This window comes from Saccostrea cucullata, unplaced genomic scaffold, assembly GCF_032062105.1.
Source record: "Saccostrea cucullata isolate Sc308-1 unplaced genomic scaffold, CSIRO_AGI_Scuc_v1 ctg1712, whole genome shotgun sequence".
Taxonomy (NCBI): domain Eukaryota; kingdom Metazoa; phylum Mollusca; class Bivalvia; order Ostreida; family Ostreidae; genus Saccostrea; species Saccostrea cuccullata.
This window is the reverse complement of record NW_026938754.1, coordinates 47,651-64,368: the sequence shown is the minus strand read 5'-3', so window position 1 is coordinate 64,368 and position 16,718 is coordinate 47,651. Positions and strand designations below refer to the sequence as shown.

The 16,718-nt window shown below is 33.0% G+C and overlaps 1 protein-coding gene across 1 annotated transcript; it reads right to left on the bottom strand.

The window, feature by feature from the left end:
* Positions 1-13,574, bottom strand: LOC134251206 (chitin synthase chs-1-like). Its single transcript, XM_062733593.1, has 16 exons — positions 13,498-13,574; positions 12,289-12,381; positions 11,556-12,078; positions 10,062-11,410; positions 9,838-9,940; positions 9,633-9,757; positions 9,446-9,540; positions 9,216-9,339; positions 8,949-9,099; positions 3,998-4,244; positions 2,660-2,860; positions 2,152-2,549; positions 1,892-2,056; positions 1,286-1,491; positions 905-1,149; positions 1-818 (listed from the first exon to the last, which is right to left on the bottom strand). The coding sequence occupies exons 1-16, from the start codon at positions 13,572-13,574 to the stop codon at positions 40-42; spliced, it is 4,881 nt and encodes a 1,626-aa protein (XP_062589577.1). The 3' UTR covers positions 1-39.
* Between the last annotated feature and the right edge of the window lie 3,144 nt (positions 13,575-16,718).

Genomic DNA, 16,718 nt, shown 5'->3' with positions numbered 1-16,718 from the left:
AAAAATAACTCATGATAAAAAAATAATCCATTCTTATATTCATTGGTTCGAGGATTCGGGACTCTTTGTATCCAAAGGTGGAGGTGAATTTCTAATACTCATGGTGGGGACAGGCTTTTCTGGGTAACGCTTGAGGATCTCCGCTTCCTCTGTGCTCTCTTTAATCGTATCCAACTTAAAATTCATTTGAATAGAATTTCTTAGGTCTATAATGCTTTGATGTTTCATTACATGTTTTCCGGAAAGAATCTTGACCGCGGTTGATACTGTTGATAACGTGTTCCATTTAGACGATTTGGTAATATTGACATTCTTTGTCTTCTTCTTTTCCTCTTTTACTGCATCAGCTATTGGTTTCTCAAACTTCTTGATCGGGATTTTTCTGTCCAATTCTTTATTTATGATCTTTGTTGCAGCTACTATATGAGAAATTGTTGACACACGGTGTGTTAACATTCCAAAAAACTGAATAAGAAGCAGTATTCCAAAGACAAGAGTGAAAGCGATGGAGATTGGTTCGATCACACCTTGTGTTTCACCAACACTGCATGGTAGAGGGATTGAAAGTGTTTTCTGATAGGCATTTACTTGAGTGAGAACATAAACAATTGTTACAAAGATGGCATTTGTTATAAAATAAAAGAAAAACACCTTGTTTCTCAGTTCAATTAGTTCAGCTTGCATTTTTGACTTTTCCACAACATTTATCTTCAAAGGTTTTAGATATTTTTTGATAAATTTTCTCCAAAAGTCCTGTTCATCCTCTTGAATGGGATTGCATTTTCTGAATATACCACGTTTTTTGATTTCCTTCGGTCCTGAAGAAAAAATACATTTTTATCTTCTGTATCTTCTACATTTTATCATGACAAAAACACAATGTTCATAAGTTGGATATATGTACCTGACTTTTCCGTTACTTTCGCGCTTTCCTTGGCGTCTTCATTCTTCATGGTCTCGGATCCTTGGATTTTTGAGTTTTTCCCGTTTTCCTCGGCTACTTGCTCTTCCTCCTTAGATTTCTTTTGACTTTTACCACTTTCTTTAGTGTCAGTTTCCTTATTTAGCTGCTTCTCTTCCTCTAATTTCCTTTCTTCTTCAGATACACCAGGTCCGACATCCTCAATTTCGTTAAAACATAAAATACATCTGTATGGAATGAAGAATTACATATATATATATATATAAATAAATCAAAACTGTAATATAATATTTCCAGTGATTTGAATACAAAACCAAAAGAAAGCCCTTTATTCACTTGAAATTATTATCTTTGCATAAATACCTGCACCAGTCCCCAAAAGAGCACGATTGGCCTAGAACTCGCTTCTTTATCTTTTGAGTAGAGGAGTCATCCTTTTTTGCTGTTTTACTTTCACGAGTTCCCCAATTAACATTATGTAGATTGCCAACAGAGTAAAAAATCAAAAGCATAGACATCGATGGTACAGCCAGAAAATAAAGCAGTCCGTGCAGAATGCAGGTAAATTCCTAACATAAAAAGGGCAACATACTAGTATTTAGTTAAACATGCAAAGTGAATGAGAAACATTTAGCACTAAAATCAAAATGTAAAAAAACACTATTGAAATAACTCTCGGGTTCTTTCTGACATGTACGATCTGTCTTGTAAATACTGTATACAGGGTTATTTTCGCCCCGTGTTATTTTCGCCCTTTCACACTGTAAAACAAATTTGCCCCGTTTTAAATTCGCCCAATCGTAGTTTTGTTTAAGAAATTATACTGAATTTTTTAAATTCGCCCCGTTTTAAATTCGCCCTCCTGAGGTGAGGGCCAAAGGGGCGAAAATAAAACGGGGGCGAAAATGTCCCTGTATACAGTATTGATGTACTATGCATTTGACTGTGTTATAATTAGCTTATAAATACCTTTGGGTGTAAGATTGCAGCAATAACAAAGACTCCAGCCACAAAGCAAAAGAAGACAGTTGTAACTGAGCAGAATTGTGCCTCGACACCTTCCTTTAGCAAACCTATCAGAACAACCAACATGACCAAGCTGTAAAGTGTCGACAATATTGCCGCAAACAAAAGCTGTAATATAAATTAATAAGAATTCAAAATAATTATATAACTCGTGAAAGTATAATGTTATGTGGAAAGATTGATGTCGAGAGAGACCTGTTTACCTGCGTTTCCTCTTTGGCGACGTAAATTGAGATTATGAAGATGGCTACAGGAACCCCATTTAATAATAATGCAAGCCATGGTTCAATTTGTGGAAAAGCTGTTATGATGGCACCAAGTATCAACAGAAAAATTGTTCCTGGTGTCAGTATTGAGGAAATAAATAAACAAATGTGGTAAAAAATGTACGGTCTTGATATATTCTGATTCGTTTTCCTGACATTGTTTCCATCCAATAAAAGATCCAAAATGTTTGCCATTGTCGATGGAGCCCAACGTCTTCTCTGGTTATAAAATTCGTAAAATCCTTCCGGGGCAAAGGTCAAAGCATCTGAGGCAGCACAATATTCTACCCTGTACTTTTGTTTCAACAGTAAGGTACATAACCATCTATCTTCACCTGGAACAGAAAGACTTCGTGCAAAATATATAATATATATGCAACCAACTGTAATTTTACACTACTGTAAAGCTAAAAAAATTTCTATGACTCATAAAAACAAAACGTACCTTGGTCGTACTGCACATGATGAGCAGCTTCAGTTGGCACTTTAGTGTAAGTTTTCATAACATTATTTGCAAGTAAAGCTGAACCACGGAACAAACTGAAGCATCCAGGAGAACATAATACACAGCCAAACACATGCTCCGTAGCCTTCTGGAGCCAGTGGCTTACAGCATACTCAAACGTTTGATACCAAACCATAGGGCCTATATAAAAATTATCAAATCATTATTGCGATTATTAAGGAAATTACATTCAGCGTGCAAACTGTTCAGCCCACCCGAATCATTCAGACAGCTTAAGGTATTGCTGTTTTGTCTGATGTCGGCTCCGTCGTGCGTCGGTCGTTATAAAAAATTGGAACATTTTCTGCTTCTTCTGTTAAATAACTGAACTGATGAACCAGCGCCAAGCATAATATTTAAAAGCATTTGTCTTCCTGATGGCCAGCTATGAGTTTTAAAAAAAATGCGATTTGTAGAATCTGTCTACTCCTTTTGCAATTGGCGTCTTTTTAACTATAAGATATTCCATTTATCTCATTGTGCGAATAATACTATTAATGATTCTTCCTTCTCAATTTATAGAACAATTTCAAAGAGTCAAAAAGGATTCAAAAGTATTTATTAAATATTGATTTCTTCTAAATGGGATAAGTCTAAATATGAAAGTAATTGATGAAATATTTTGGAGTCGGGTGTTTTTTAATGTTTGTTAAAATTGTACTTTTTAAAAAAGCATATAAGTTACCTAAAATTCTAATAACTTTCTTTCGTAGATACATACATTAGATGAATGAAAAGGAACAAGAAAAGGAATTGTTAACTTTTTTGTACACATTTTTTGTTAATCAGTGACAGTTTCTCCAATTGTTTAAATATGTAAATGAAAACTTATGGTTGAAAAGGTGAATCTTGGGCTCCCAAACTTGAAACGATTGACTGAACTTTATACATTGTTAAGACAATAAATAAGTATATTATTCAAAAATGAAAGTCCGATTTCAGCAACAAGTTTAGCAGACATATTGCATCTGGGGGGCCAGAAGGGGCCTGTCCCACCCTCTTTTTCTCTAACATTACTTTTCATTATTGGAAATGTTCAATGAGAGGCAGATTCCCATCCTTTTTTGGTACATAGAGTGTATTAATTAAGGGTCAAGTATGTGAAAGAACTGAAAAAGCTTGGAATTTATACCTTGTTCTACGAGTTTTGACCATTTTTTTTTTTTTGGCTTTTCAAATTTGTTCAGCCTTTTACTCTGGCTAGCACTGCCACTAGTACTTTCATAAACGATGCTACCTACGTCCCGGTTTGGTAATCTATAACGTGTTATATCTCACCGGAACCTATGGGATGAATACGGCCACAAGCAGCCCCAACCAATGGATTCTTTTTCATGCGATCAAGCAGAAGTGATACTGCCTCCGGTTTAAAATCAACATCCCCATCCAATGCTAGTATAAATGTATTGTTAGTAAAGCTCTTCATTATTTCCTCTAAGTCTCCACCACTGTTTTCCAGTTTCTCCTTTTCATTTTCTTTAGTCTCATTCATTTTAAATGATAGAAGATAGAAAAGGTACATCACCTTCAATTCAAAACAAAAATGAAATAAAAAATAATAATAAGTAGGTTACATGGCATATTTTGCAATTTACGATGAATTGTTCACAATATGAACTAGAAATAAGGTGGCTGAAGATAGAGAACAGTAATTGATTTAAAACTTTCAAATATTAAAAAACTTCCAGGAGAGCATAAAATATGGATCCCTGGCAAATCCAGAAGTCGGACCAGGTGTCAATAAAGGGTAATAACCCTTGTCAATCAGTAACATCCGTCGTCGACCCTGTTTATTTGTTTGTTGATTAGCTTTCCTCTTAAGAATTTTTCAGTCAATTAGAGACGCCATCTCTTGTCAGTGGAGGACTGCAATTTTTTTTCTATACTCAGCACGCAGCCCATTTAGCAGTGATGGATGCTTATCGTCAGAACACATACTGCAAAAGTTGACCTTGGTATCGAACCCGCGATGTAAGGATCAGCTCTTTACTCCTCGATTTTAAGGCAGATGTTCTGACAACTGCGTCACGACGAGGGCCCATACATTAATTATTTCCACTGAATAATCATAAGTAAGATTTGGTATGAAACAAAGGTTAAGGTACGACCCATGACGGTTTTTTATGTGTAATGTGCCATACATTTTAGTTGTTGGTTGATGATTACAGTCTATGGTTATTCTAGTTTGTCGGACATTTTAGATACTAGTTGGCCATCAGAATCTATAGTTAGTAAAACTCGTTTAAAGTCAGTATTTTGTAAATTCTATTGTTGTTATATATACCCTATTAGCAAATATAACCAATAGCCGGTGTAAAGACGAATAATGACCCCCATCGAATAATGACCGGGGGTCATTTTTCGACAGCGAAAAATGACCCCCGGTCAATATTCTACGGCGAAAAATGACCCCCGGTCATTATTCAACGTCGAAAAATGACCCTTTTGCCCGTAGAAAAAGGGTCACCACCCTAAAAATTTGCAGAACCCACGTGAAGAAAAATGACCCCGTAGAAAAATGACTCCCTGTGGATTAAAGCTAAAAAATTTTAGGGGGCAAAAAAAAAAAAATAGATAAAGAAGCCTGTTGGCCAAAATGCTCACCTAAGCTAATTGGGAAATAAATTGATGATATGTTGATCTCATAACATTATACAATTAAAGCTATATTTTAAGGTCAATGCGATGATTCAGAATCTAAAGGAGTAAAAGATTTATCGAGGCTTAAGGGTTAGGTAAACATTTGTTTTTCGATGGTGGAAATCATCGTACTGACAGAAAAAAATCAGCAGTATTATATATTATTATATCCTCCGCTTGAAACAAAGGTTAAGGTACGACCCATGACGGTTTTTTATGTGTAATGTGCCATACATTTTAGTTGTTGGTTGATGATTACAGTCTATGGTTATTCTAGTTTGTCGGACATTTTAGATACTAGTTGGCCATCAGAATCTATAGTTAGTAAAACTCGTTTAAAGTCAGTATTTTGTAAATTCTATTGTTGTTATATATACCCTATTAGCAAATATAACCAATAGCCGGTGTAAAGACGAATAATGACCCCCATCGAATAATGACCGGGGGTCATTTTTCGACAGCGAAAAATGACCCCCGGTCAATATTCTACGGCGAAAAATCATTATTCAACGTCGAAAAATGACCCTTTTGCCCGTAGAAAAAGGGTCACCACCCTAAAAATTTGCAGAACCCACGTGAAGAAAAATGACCCCGTAGAAAAATGACTCCCTGTGGATTAAAGCTAAAAAATTTTAGGGGGCAAAAAAAAAAAAAAATAGATAAAGAAGCCTGTTGGCCAAAATGCTCACCTAAGCTAATTGGGAAATAAATTGATGATATGTTGATCTCATAACATTATACAATTAAAGCTATATTTTAAGGTCAATGCGATGATTCAGAATCTAAAGGAGTAAAAGATTTATCGAGGCTTAAGGGTTAGGTAAACATTTGTTTTTCGATGGTGGAAATCATCGTACTGACAGAAAAATCAGCAGTATTATATATTATTATATCCTCCTCTTGAAAAGCGGGAGGGTATATAGTGATCGGGATGTCCGTCTGTTACGCTTTGGGGTATCCATCTCTTATCCGCAACTCCTCTTATATATAAAAATATGTGTTTGTGAAACAGCTATGCCCCTGTATAGCAACATAGCGAAGATCAAGCTTTTCTTAAATAAAGTTTAAATATGTTGGTACCCAAAGTAGGGTCTTCTCACAAGAAAAATAATTGCAAAAATAGGAAAGCCCTAGCACCACTTGTTCAAAAGTAATGGCTAAGGATAAGTTTTTGAAAGGTAGGTCAAACTCAAAGGTCAAAGGGTCAAAGTTGATGGTTTCTTAAGAAAGGTTTAATGTAGCAAGTATTACCTGTGTGAAGTATGAAAACCCTAGCCTTTACCGTTCAAAAGTTATGGCCAAGGTTAAAGTTTTCTTTCTTAAGTACGGAAATCTCCAAGGTCAAAGTTTTTAGTATCCAATGAAAGGCCATGCCAAACAAAATACATATGTGAAGTATGAGAGCACTAGTATCTACCGTGTAAAAGTTATGGCCAAAGTAAAAATTTGGTATTTTTGTGCAAAATGGGACAAATTCCAAGGTAAAGGTCAAAAGGTCAAATTTGGTGGTACCCAAAGTAAGGTCTTGCCACAAGGAATACACATATTAAATATGAAAATCATAGCTCCAATAAATGAAAATTTATGGTCAAGGTTAAAGTTTTTGCGGACAAACAGACTGCCAGATAGACAGCTAGACATACAGACGGACACGATAAAACTATATACCCCCGAATCTTCGATTACGGGGACATAAAAAGAAATGAAATTAACTTTTCATATTATGATACAGTATATAATATAATATAATAATATAATATCATAAATTTCTATAGCGCCCTATAAAATAAAAATATCACCCTTTACATAGCATGTACATAAAACATTGCAAAAATTATTATCACTTTAAAAAATGAAATTATCCTTATATTGAGAATGACTTGTTTTGGTAAAAAAGATTTAAAAAAAAATACAGTTACGATGAATTAAAAATCTAATGGTTAAGAAAAACAAATAAAAATCACTAGATAGATAAATCTAAAAAGTTAATCAAAAGCTAATTTATAAAAATGGGTTTTCAGAATTAAAGAAGACGTTACAAAAATGAAAATGTTTGTTCTGATTTTAATATTAAATTCTCTGAAAAATATACTCAGAACTGAGTAAAAGGGTGGAGTAAAACAAGAATTAAGAAATGTAATGAATACTGTGTGCTTAATCAAAAGTTTATGTCTACATGTATAGTTTTTGCATTAGAATATGTATTTTACACTAGCCCATAGCTTTACAGAGCATATTTTTAGGTGTTATACCCACCCCACCCCCTTACTTATTTAGGAGAAAGTCGATTATCGACAAAAGCAACAAAAAACTACCCTACCTTTATTTTTCTATAAGGAGGGACTAAAAATAAGCTTAAAATAATCTACTATTCTACTAATTTTCAACTGTTACTTTGCCACAATACTTTCAAGTATGCCCCCACCAATATTTAAAGTAAGCTTTAATCATGGCGAATTAATTATGATATGATAGTACTTAATTGAAGGCTTAACTTCATTTCAATATTTTATCTAGAGCCTCTTTCGGTATTATTGAAAGGTATAGAGTTTTATTTATATTTTTGCTTTTCATTTATTTTTTTGTTTTGTTTTGATTTAACTTAATGTTCTTTTTTTTGGGGGGGGGGATAAAAATTTCCTCCTCTTTCATTGTCAAATAGGATTTGCCAAACTTATACAAGTTAAAAGTTGAAATGAAGGAAAAATTAATTTTTCCTATTAAAGAGTATTTAATTAAACTTGATTGTTGCATGGTTTGATTTCTAAAAACAAGTGAAATATTATTCTTCAAGCAAACAATATAAGGAGGAATATTAAAAAGAAATTTTATTTACTTGGCAATTAAAGAATCTCTTTTCAAACACAATTTAAGCATTGAAAGATTACGTGAATCTCTTAATTATTTCATACGACTTTTTGTATTTTTCTGGTTACAGAAAATGTAAAAATTATTTTCGCTGTAAAAAAGATATCAAAGTGTGTATATTGTGAAAAAAAATATTATAAACTTTATTTCTTAATAAAGTTTATGAATACATTTAAAATTATGGATCAAATCTATTCGAACAAATGCAGGAATTACTCGAAGGAAGAACAATTATAATATACAGCATATTTTTCCCTTTCACCTGTTATAAATTTTATATCACTTTAAAGGGAGTCATTTTTCAATGGGGGTCATTTTTTTATAGGACTAACATATAAAATAATGACCCCTAGGACTCTTTTTCAACAAAAAATGATTTTTTTTCTACGGGTGGGGGTCGTTTTTTGTCGTTGAAAAATGACCCCCCGTTTATTATTCGATGGGGATCATTATTCGTCTTTACACCGGTCGTATTTTACCTGATTTGTTTCATACTTATCGTAAAACCTTTCTGTGTGTATTAAATTTGACTAGGGAAAGTCACCTGATTCCACCTCTCCAATAGCCATGGCTCCGTGTTTTATGCCCTTTTCACAGAATGTACTTTTTTATGTTTTTTGAGCCCCATCACTGCTCGTTATCGTCATTACCTTTTCCCTATGAATTTCTTTCTCTACTTTTGTGTGCATGTGTGTGAGGGAGGATGTGTGTGTTTTTGTACCTGGCTCCAACGTTTACGATTCCTTATTTTAGTTTTGTCTTTAAGGTGCACCACAAGTTTCTGCGATGTTAGTAGCTCCCACTCGAATCTAGCGCCATAAGGCGTCTCATATCGCTTTACTTCGTCTAACTCGAATCCACCGTATATTGATCTGAAATTTAATAATAAATGTAAGTGGCTAATACGCTGTCGTCCTCATTATTGGTTGTAGCGTTCTAAACGTTGTCATTGAAGAGATTTTGTGTCAATTTATATCAATAAACTTACTTTGCTGTTTTTGGTATTACACTTTCAAGTGTCTTGACATAATCATTAACTTCTATGCCTTTCAGTTGTTTAGTACCAGTTTTGTTCATCCGGGGTTTGAAAGCGTCATCGAAGAAGATGTGTACTAGAGAAAATTTTAAACGGATGAATGTCGTATATGATTTGATATATTTCATTGAATTTTACTGCTGATGATTTTTTTCTCTTAACATATAAATGTAATATTTTACCTTCAAATTGATAAACGTCTTCGTTAATATACGACTTTTTCTTCGCTTTTAGAGTTTTTTCGTGCTCTTTTTGAATAAATTGTTCATAATCAACCCTGCAAATATGTAGAAATTTTACATGTGTAGAACTACTCTAATTTAACACAAAATTTGATTTTTTTTCTGTTACCTTGACCAAAAAACTCACTTAAAGATTGATTTCAGTAGCTGCGTCATTTCAGTTTCAGTCTCGTGCCACATGGTTGCACAAAAATACACAAATGGCCTATAGTATTTTTCACTGTCGATAGAGCCTGTAGATTTTTCTGCTTCCTGTAAACAGTATCTTTATCAAAATCTTATCTGGAAAAAAAAGACAATTTTTGTACCAGCCTTAAATAATGAGGACTAACCTCGCTTTTTTCCTCCCCTCTCTGTTCCGTTGTGTCTTTACACCTCGTTAAAAGTAAAGAAGTATTTAGAAATATTCCACAGTACGGCGGTTTCCGGAATAATCTACAAAATTGCAAACATTAATATATACATAAGATCATGCTACCGTTTTGTAATATAATATAACAATATAAATGAAAGTTATTAAGACCCTAGACATAAACATTGTATTTTGTAGTCTTACCTGTCGCACTTAACTAGCTTGGATCCATTGTTTGTCCAAACGTATAAAGTAAGCAGAATGCATGCAACAAATCCAAAACACCCAGACACAATCAACTGCCATATGTCTTTAATGAATGTCCCTCTTAACTCCCATAAAGGTTGCACAATGTTACAGTCCTGGGTAGTCCAGAACAAGGGATGCTTCATAACTGGTATAATCAAAAGAGGGGTACCCAGCCAACTTAACACGAGAGGAGAAGAAAAACAAACGTACTGAAGATTGACTCTACATGCAAATCGTGCACTTTTAAATCCAACAAAGCCGAGAACAACACATATTATTATAAGAGCATCCAAATCATGTCTTCCACAACCATAAGGGAAATACGACCTGGATTCAAGAATAACTTTACCCGTCAAGGTTTTTACTTTGGAAGTCCCAAATAGAGAAATGGCTTTAGCTGTGTCGTAGGCAGTCGAATCATCGGTCGACATTATTGAAAAAATGATATATGGAAACGAAATAGACAAAACCACTTTCCATAGAGCTGTGAAAAGCGATACCAGTTCTCTTTTAGACCGGATATATTCCATGAGAAAAGTTTTGAGCCTTGATTTTATACTTTTTAGCTGATTTGTATCTTTTTCGAGAGTTATTGTGGAACTAAACATTAGAAAATTTTCCCAATAGGTTATGGAAACCAGTACCAATGAAATTATTAAAAGACAAAAAATTAACGCAAAATTTTCCTCTCCTGAATTTTTATAAATATACCACCCTGCAAAACCCAATGAAATGAGAAAAAAGACAAATCCAACTTTTTGTGTAATATTGAAGACAACGTCATAAAACTTGGTGTCATCTTCATTTTTACTTACTGGCAACTCTTTTTCTTTTTCATTACCAGATACATTTCTACTTTCTTGCACATCTTTTTCAATATCAGGCTCATTTTTACTTTCTTTCGAGTCTTTTTCTTTTTCTGGCACATCTTTTTCAATATCAGACTCATTTTTACTTTCTTTCGAGTCCTTTCCTTTTTCACTACTAGAAGAATTTTTTATCCTCGGACAATTCTTTTTTATATCAGAATCGTTTTTACTTTCTTGCAACTTTTTTTCAATATCAATATCTTTTTTCCTTTCTGTCGATTCTGTTTTTTCAATACAAGAACTATTGGCCACTTTTTGTGTCATGGTTTTTATATCCATTCCAGAGAATTTGAGGTCACAAAACAAACTAAAAACTACTGGAAAAAAAATGATGAGGCAAGACAAAATAGAAGCAGTGATTGGGTCAAACGCGGGAAGCACAAGAAAAACCAGAAGACAAAGACCCGTTGTATGAAGTGTCTCCACCACTAGACTCTGAAAGATATTAAGGGATAATAAAAGAAAATTATTAATTTATCTTACAATTGTGATTTTTCTTTCTGTTTTGTAGCAACTCGGACAACTTAACTAACGATTAGTTGTGAAAAATGTGTATGATTTAAAACGGAACAAAACCTACCAATATTAACCTTTTGAAGTCACATTTTTGAGTTTCCTTAAAACAGAGTCTCCACAGTGAAAGAATAATTGTGTAAATGTCTGGAACCACCATAACAATAACGAGACCCCAAATCCACATCACATTCACCGACGGTGTTTCTTCCAACAACTGACATAAATGACGACTTACTGGAACGCATTCCCAAGTTGTTGGAAAATCCTCTCTTTGAAGAAATGAAGAAGCACAGTCAGTGTTATTGGAGTTTTGAGTGCAGTTATATTTAAGGTAAGTTCTCTCTTCAACAAGACGAAGAAGACCGCCCATTTTATCTATAGTTGTGGTTGAGTTAGCTTGTGGTGGATTCAGCTTCCAGATCATTAAATGGATAATAATTCTTGTTAATCCTGTTGATACCAGAACGATGAAAAACAGGGTGATACTGAATAAAATAACACCTATCTTTGTAAAAATGTTCCAACACGTGTCTGAATCATCAGAACTTATTGGCGGTGTTTCATCTACTAAATCCCAGTATTCATTCCTACAACAGTATTTTATAAACAAAATCCATCACAAAATTAAAATATTTAATGTACATAATGATGGAAAAACTCATTGACATTTTTAAAGAAAAAATTTAACTTTTGGATAATTCCTTCAATTATAACCAAACACTTATAAACCTTAATGATCTTTTTATGGTAGATGTATAGTTATTCTGAATGGTAAGCCTTTTCGATAATCTACATACTGTTCGTTTTCAGGCTGTTTCTTCGTTTCTCCGGATTTCTTTATCTTCTTTTCACTTTCAGATTTGTGAGGAACTTTACCATTACTGCTAGAACTGTAAGATATTATATCTGTTACACATGTGCTATGAAACAATTAAAAACTGAATAAATGAAATATTTATGGTTCAGAACCACCAAATAGTGCTAAGGTTCACTTATTTTATACCAAAAAAATGCATTAAAACATCGTAAGCTTTGTCAGCAATTTTGAATTGTAAAGACAAGGTCGTATCTTCGATGGGTTTTAAGGCGGAAGTTTAAATCCAAAATTCCTTATAAATTGACCTTCTTTTAAAGTTCTTACAACCAATCACGTCTCTTTGGTTTCATTGGCACATTACAAAGTAATCTACATGCTAATCTGACAATTCGTACACTGCAATTATCTGTCTATTTTGCATATATATGATTCCTCCTTAAATACTAATTTCTTTGGTCGACTTTGTTTCAGGATAGAAGATATATGTACGTAATCGAATATCAAGATTATGTTCAAAGATCTTTACTGCAACGCCAGTTTAAACAATGAAGTAAATATAAAAGGCTATTATAAAAATATATTAATTCAAACGACCAGAAACCCTCGAAAACTAGTAATTATTTGGATAGGTATTATCCACATAATTGTTTAGAATGGTATATACTTATACGTTCTTGACTTTTTAAAAATACAATATATTATGCGAATTATTTGCATCCCTTCAACGCACCCCCTTTTAAAAGAACGATTTATCCATGCTTTTTTCTTAAGTTACAATTTTAGCTTCTACATACGTAGTCTAAACACAACCCTTTCCCAATCCCAATTACAACTGAACATACAAAAAATCGTGGTGTCTGAAAAACAAAGTTTGGAACACTGAAGTAATCAAACAATATCTGCATATTATGTTTGAGGTATTGAAAAAGGTATGATATGCTCAAAGATTTTCAAAGCATGATAGTAAAATTAATCTTTTCGAATCTTTTCATTACATTTACATGGACTAGGAGGAGTACATATATCTAGTAAATATATCTGACATTAAAAGTTCTACATTCATTACATATCGGTATATAAATTATATATACATGTATATTATCGAGAAATTTCGTTTTATAATGTTAATTAGTTATAATTTGTTGCAAAAAAAAATCATTGAGTTTTATTACTAACTCAAAATACCTACCTCTGACTTTCTTGTACAACTTGACCTGGTATCGTTGTTTCCTCGCCATTTTCTGACTTTTTGCCTTTGCTCTCCATAATTGATTAGATTATAATATTTACACCAAAGCCCCGCGGTTCTATAGACTCTGCACTGCACTTGTTTACAGCATAGTTGTTAGAGCGACGAAATAATGTATGCTGGGATTTTAAACATGCGTATTCTTTTAGTTAAATTTAAATATTTGACAAGTATTGAAACTGTTCTGTAATATGATCTTTTGAACACTTTTTTAAAAATAATTGAGTAAAGTAGACCCCCCATTGTTTATGCATTTCAATAGATATTTGGAACCATTTGGGTAGAAAATTTACAAGAGAACTAAATAAAATTGCTTCAATGCACTCATGCTTATTCTTTATGCAAAAATAAATTAAACTTCTGGAACAGTTTGTTTTATTTTCGAGTCCATATCAACTTGAAGATCGCAAGTAATTACTAGTTTAATATTGAAAATCGAAATGTGAAAGACCTATTATACAAAGAAAAAAAGGCCCACAGGCCATAAAGGTCACCTTTGTATCAATGCAACAACTTAAAAAACAATTAATTTTTGGTTCGTGTGTGAAATCAATGATCATGAAATTTGAAAGATCACAATTGCTCATCATAAATATACACTTAACATACTTACTTTGATAACTTAATACCTAGAGGCAGATTGAGCAGAGAAACGAAGGAGAAATGCATTTCCACTTTATAAACAATAGTGCCCCGCCCCATATTATCCCCTGACCATTGCACATTATAAACCTTTGCAAAGAGCAGATTTCAAATCATAAATCAACATCAGTATATAACCATTAGAGCCCCCAACCTTAATAGACCCTAGGGTCATGAAATTCACATCTCTGTAGGAGCACCCTTGCTAATCATAACTACGATGTAATTAGATCATAAAGTAATGTGATCATCTGCATTATACCCAGGAGCAGAGGAGAAGATTTTCAATGAAACATATGGAGATAACGAACAGTATTCAAAATCAAAAGTCCCTAAAACAATACAAAATAAGAATTAATGCATTTTCACTACATAACAATAAACCCCGCCTTAACACATGTGCTCCTATCCAAGGGGTCATAAAATTCACAATTTTAGAAAATCGACACCCCTCCTCATCATAACTATGTACATAGCAAAAACAATGTACAACAAAAGGAGAAGTAATTAAGGTATGTCACTCGTGAAAATTGTTATATCAAAGAATTTTTTGAGAAGTATATTTTGAATAAGTACTCAAATAGTAAGACTCAAAACCGCAGAGGAAATAGGGGATCAGTGTGCACATAGCTTAGCGACGGTACAATTAAGATTACCATTTTGCACTTAAATTTTTATTCTTTTATTAATTACTTTAACCTTTGTCATATTTTATCAGATGTAACAATGGCAATGAATATAATCTTACTTTACATGAAATAGTTTGAATAATATTTATCATTGAATAAATATTGCAAATTAATGTGACCTTCTTGCACTATTTGGGATATTAAAAATCTAAATTTGAAATAAAATATTTTCTTGTATCAAACTTTTTACGACTTAAGTGCTGATCAGTCACAAGTATTAAGTACTTTCAAATAATGAAAGAAAAAGTAGGGGTCAGTGATGTAAATTTTTAAATAATGGTCATTATATGCGATTTTCAGGCGAAAAATTGTGTAATTTTTATCTTGACTTCCTTAACATATTTTTTTTCTTGGCAAAGTTTGTTGAGGGAAGGTGAAAAATTTATGCTAAAAATATAAATTGAGACCCGCATATTTAATATTTCTAGCATATCATAACGAAAAACTTTCTCCGAGTAAAAGTTGTGAGGCTAAAGATACAAGATATTAAATTCTAAAAATATGCAGATTTGCAGATTTTTTTTTGCTAAATATCCTTCCACCACAAGAAATAGTCCTATAAATCATACTTCTTTGTGATTTTTAGAGCAGTTTTTTCATTGAATATTGAAAATTTTACATTTATTGTTTGAATAAAATGTTTTGAAATTTTTGAATTAAAATAATTTTCAAGTTATAGGTTCTGGCAAAATTTCTCTAAAATGCTGACGAGTGACATACCTTAAAAATGACTGAAAAGAAAAAAAATTGTCCCCGACATGATTCAAACCGGGGCCTCTGGATCATAGGGCGAACGGTATAACTGCTATGCTATCGACGCTGTTGAAATTTAAGGGAAATATAATACCTTTAATATATATTATAGTATTTTAAATAAAATTTGTTTGGTACAAGTATTTTTCAGTGTTTGTATTTATTGATCAATCATCGATTATATAAATAGTTATAATTATAAATTATTTTTTAAGTTATATCATATTTCACATGGCTGCAATTCAGCTAACCTGGACAAAGACAAGTAAGCTTTTACATGTACAAGAATAATTTTCAACCACTTGCGAAACAATCAATGTGTCACATTTTTGAGTTTGTTTGTGAAAGGACTGAATAAATTTCATCCAAATGGTGCTGGCCTCTTTTCCTTTCAAAGATGGATGCCTCTTGCATAGGTAAGGTGAGATCCAGCAATTAATTTTAAGCCTTGGGTCAGGGAAGATTCAAATAATGTTGTCTGGGGAAAGATATTCAAAAGGTGTGCTCAAAGAAAAGCGATCGAGATTTATATAAATTGCTTTGGATAAAAGGGTTTTAAGATACAGTGGATACTACAGTAAAATATGCCTGGCTATGGAGATATTCAAATTACGTACTTACTTTCAAGTTAGGAAATTAATTAATGTGCTCTGGGAAAGAAAAGACTTATATAGTAATGTCTTATGGTCAAAGGAGGTTCAAATAAGAGAAGAGATTCCATGATAGATTATGAGAAAAGAAGATTCAAATACATTCTTGAGAATTCGTGACTTCAAGAATATACCCTGGTTCATATGAGGTTTCCTGGAAAAGAGGAGATTCGATGAAGAGGAAACTCAAATAACGTCGTCATTTGTGATCGCTATGCCTGGGAAAGGAGACATTCGAAAGGTGTCCTCTTGGGAGGGAAAGTCTACATTTATCTTTACATGTATATTCAGTTGTACTCTTTAATGTCAGAGTATCTTGACACCAGGGAAAACACTTTTTTTCTGATGAAGCAAATTTTATCGAGTACATGTACAAAACTGCACATTATATACTACTGTAAACCAACTTTTATTCGCGTGCGAGAAA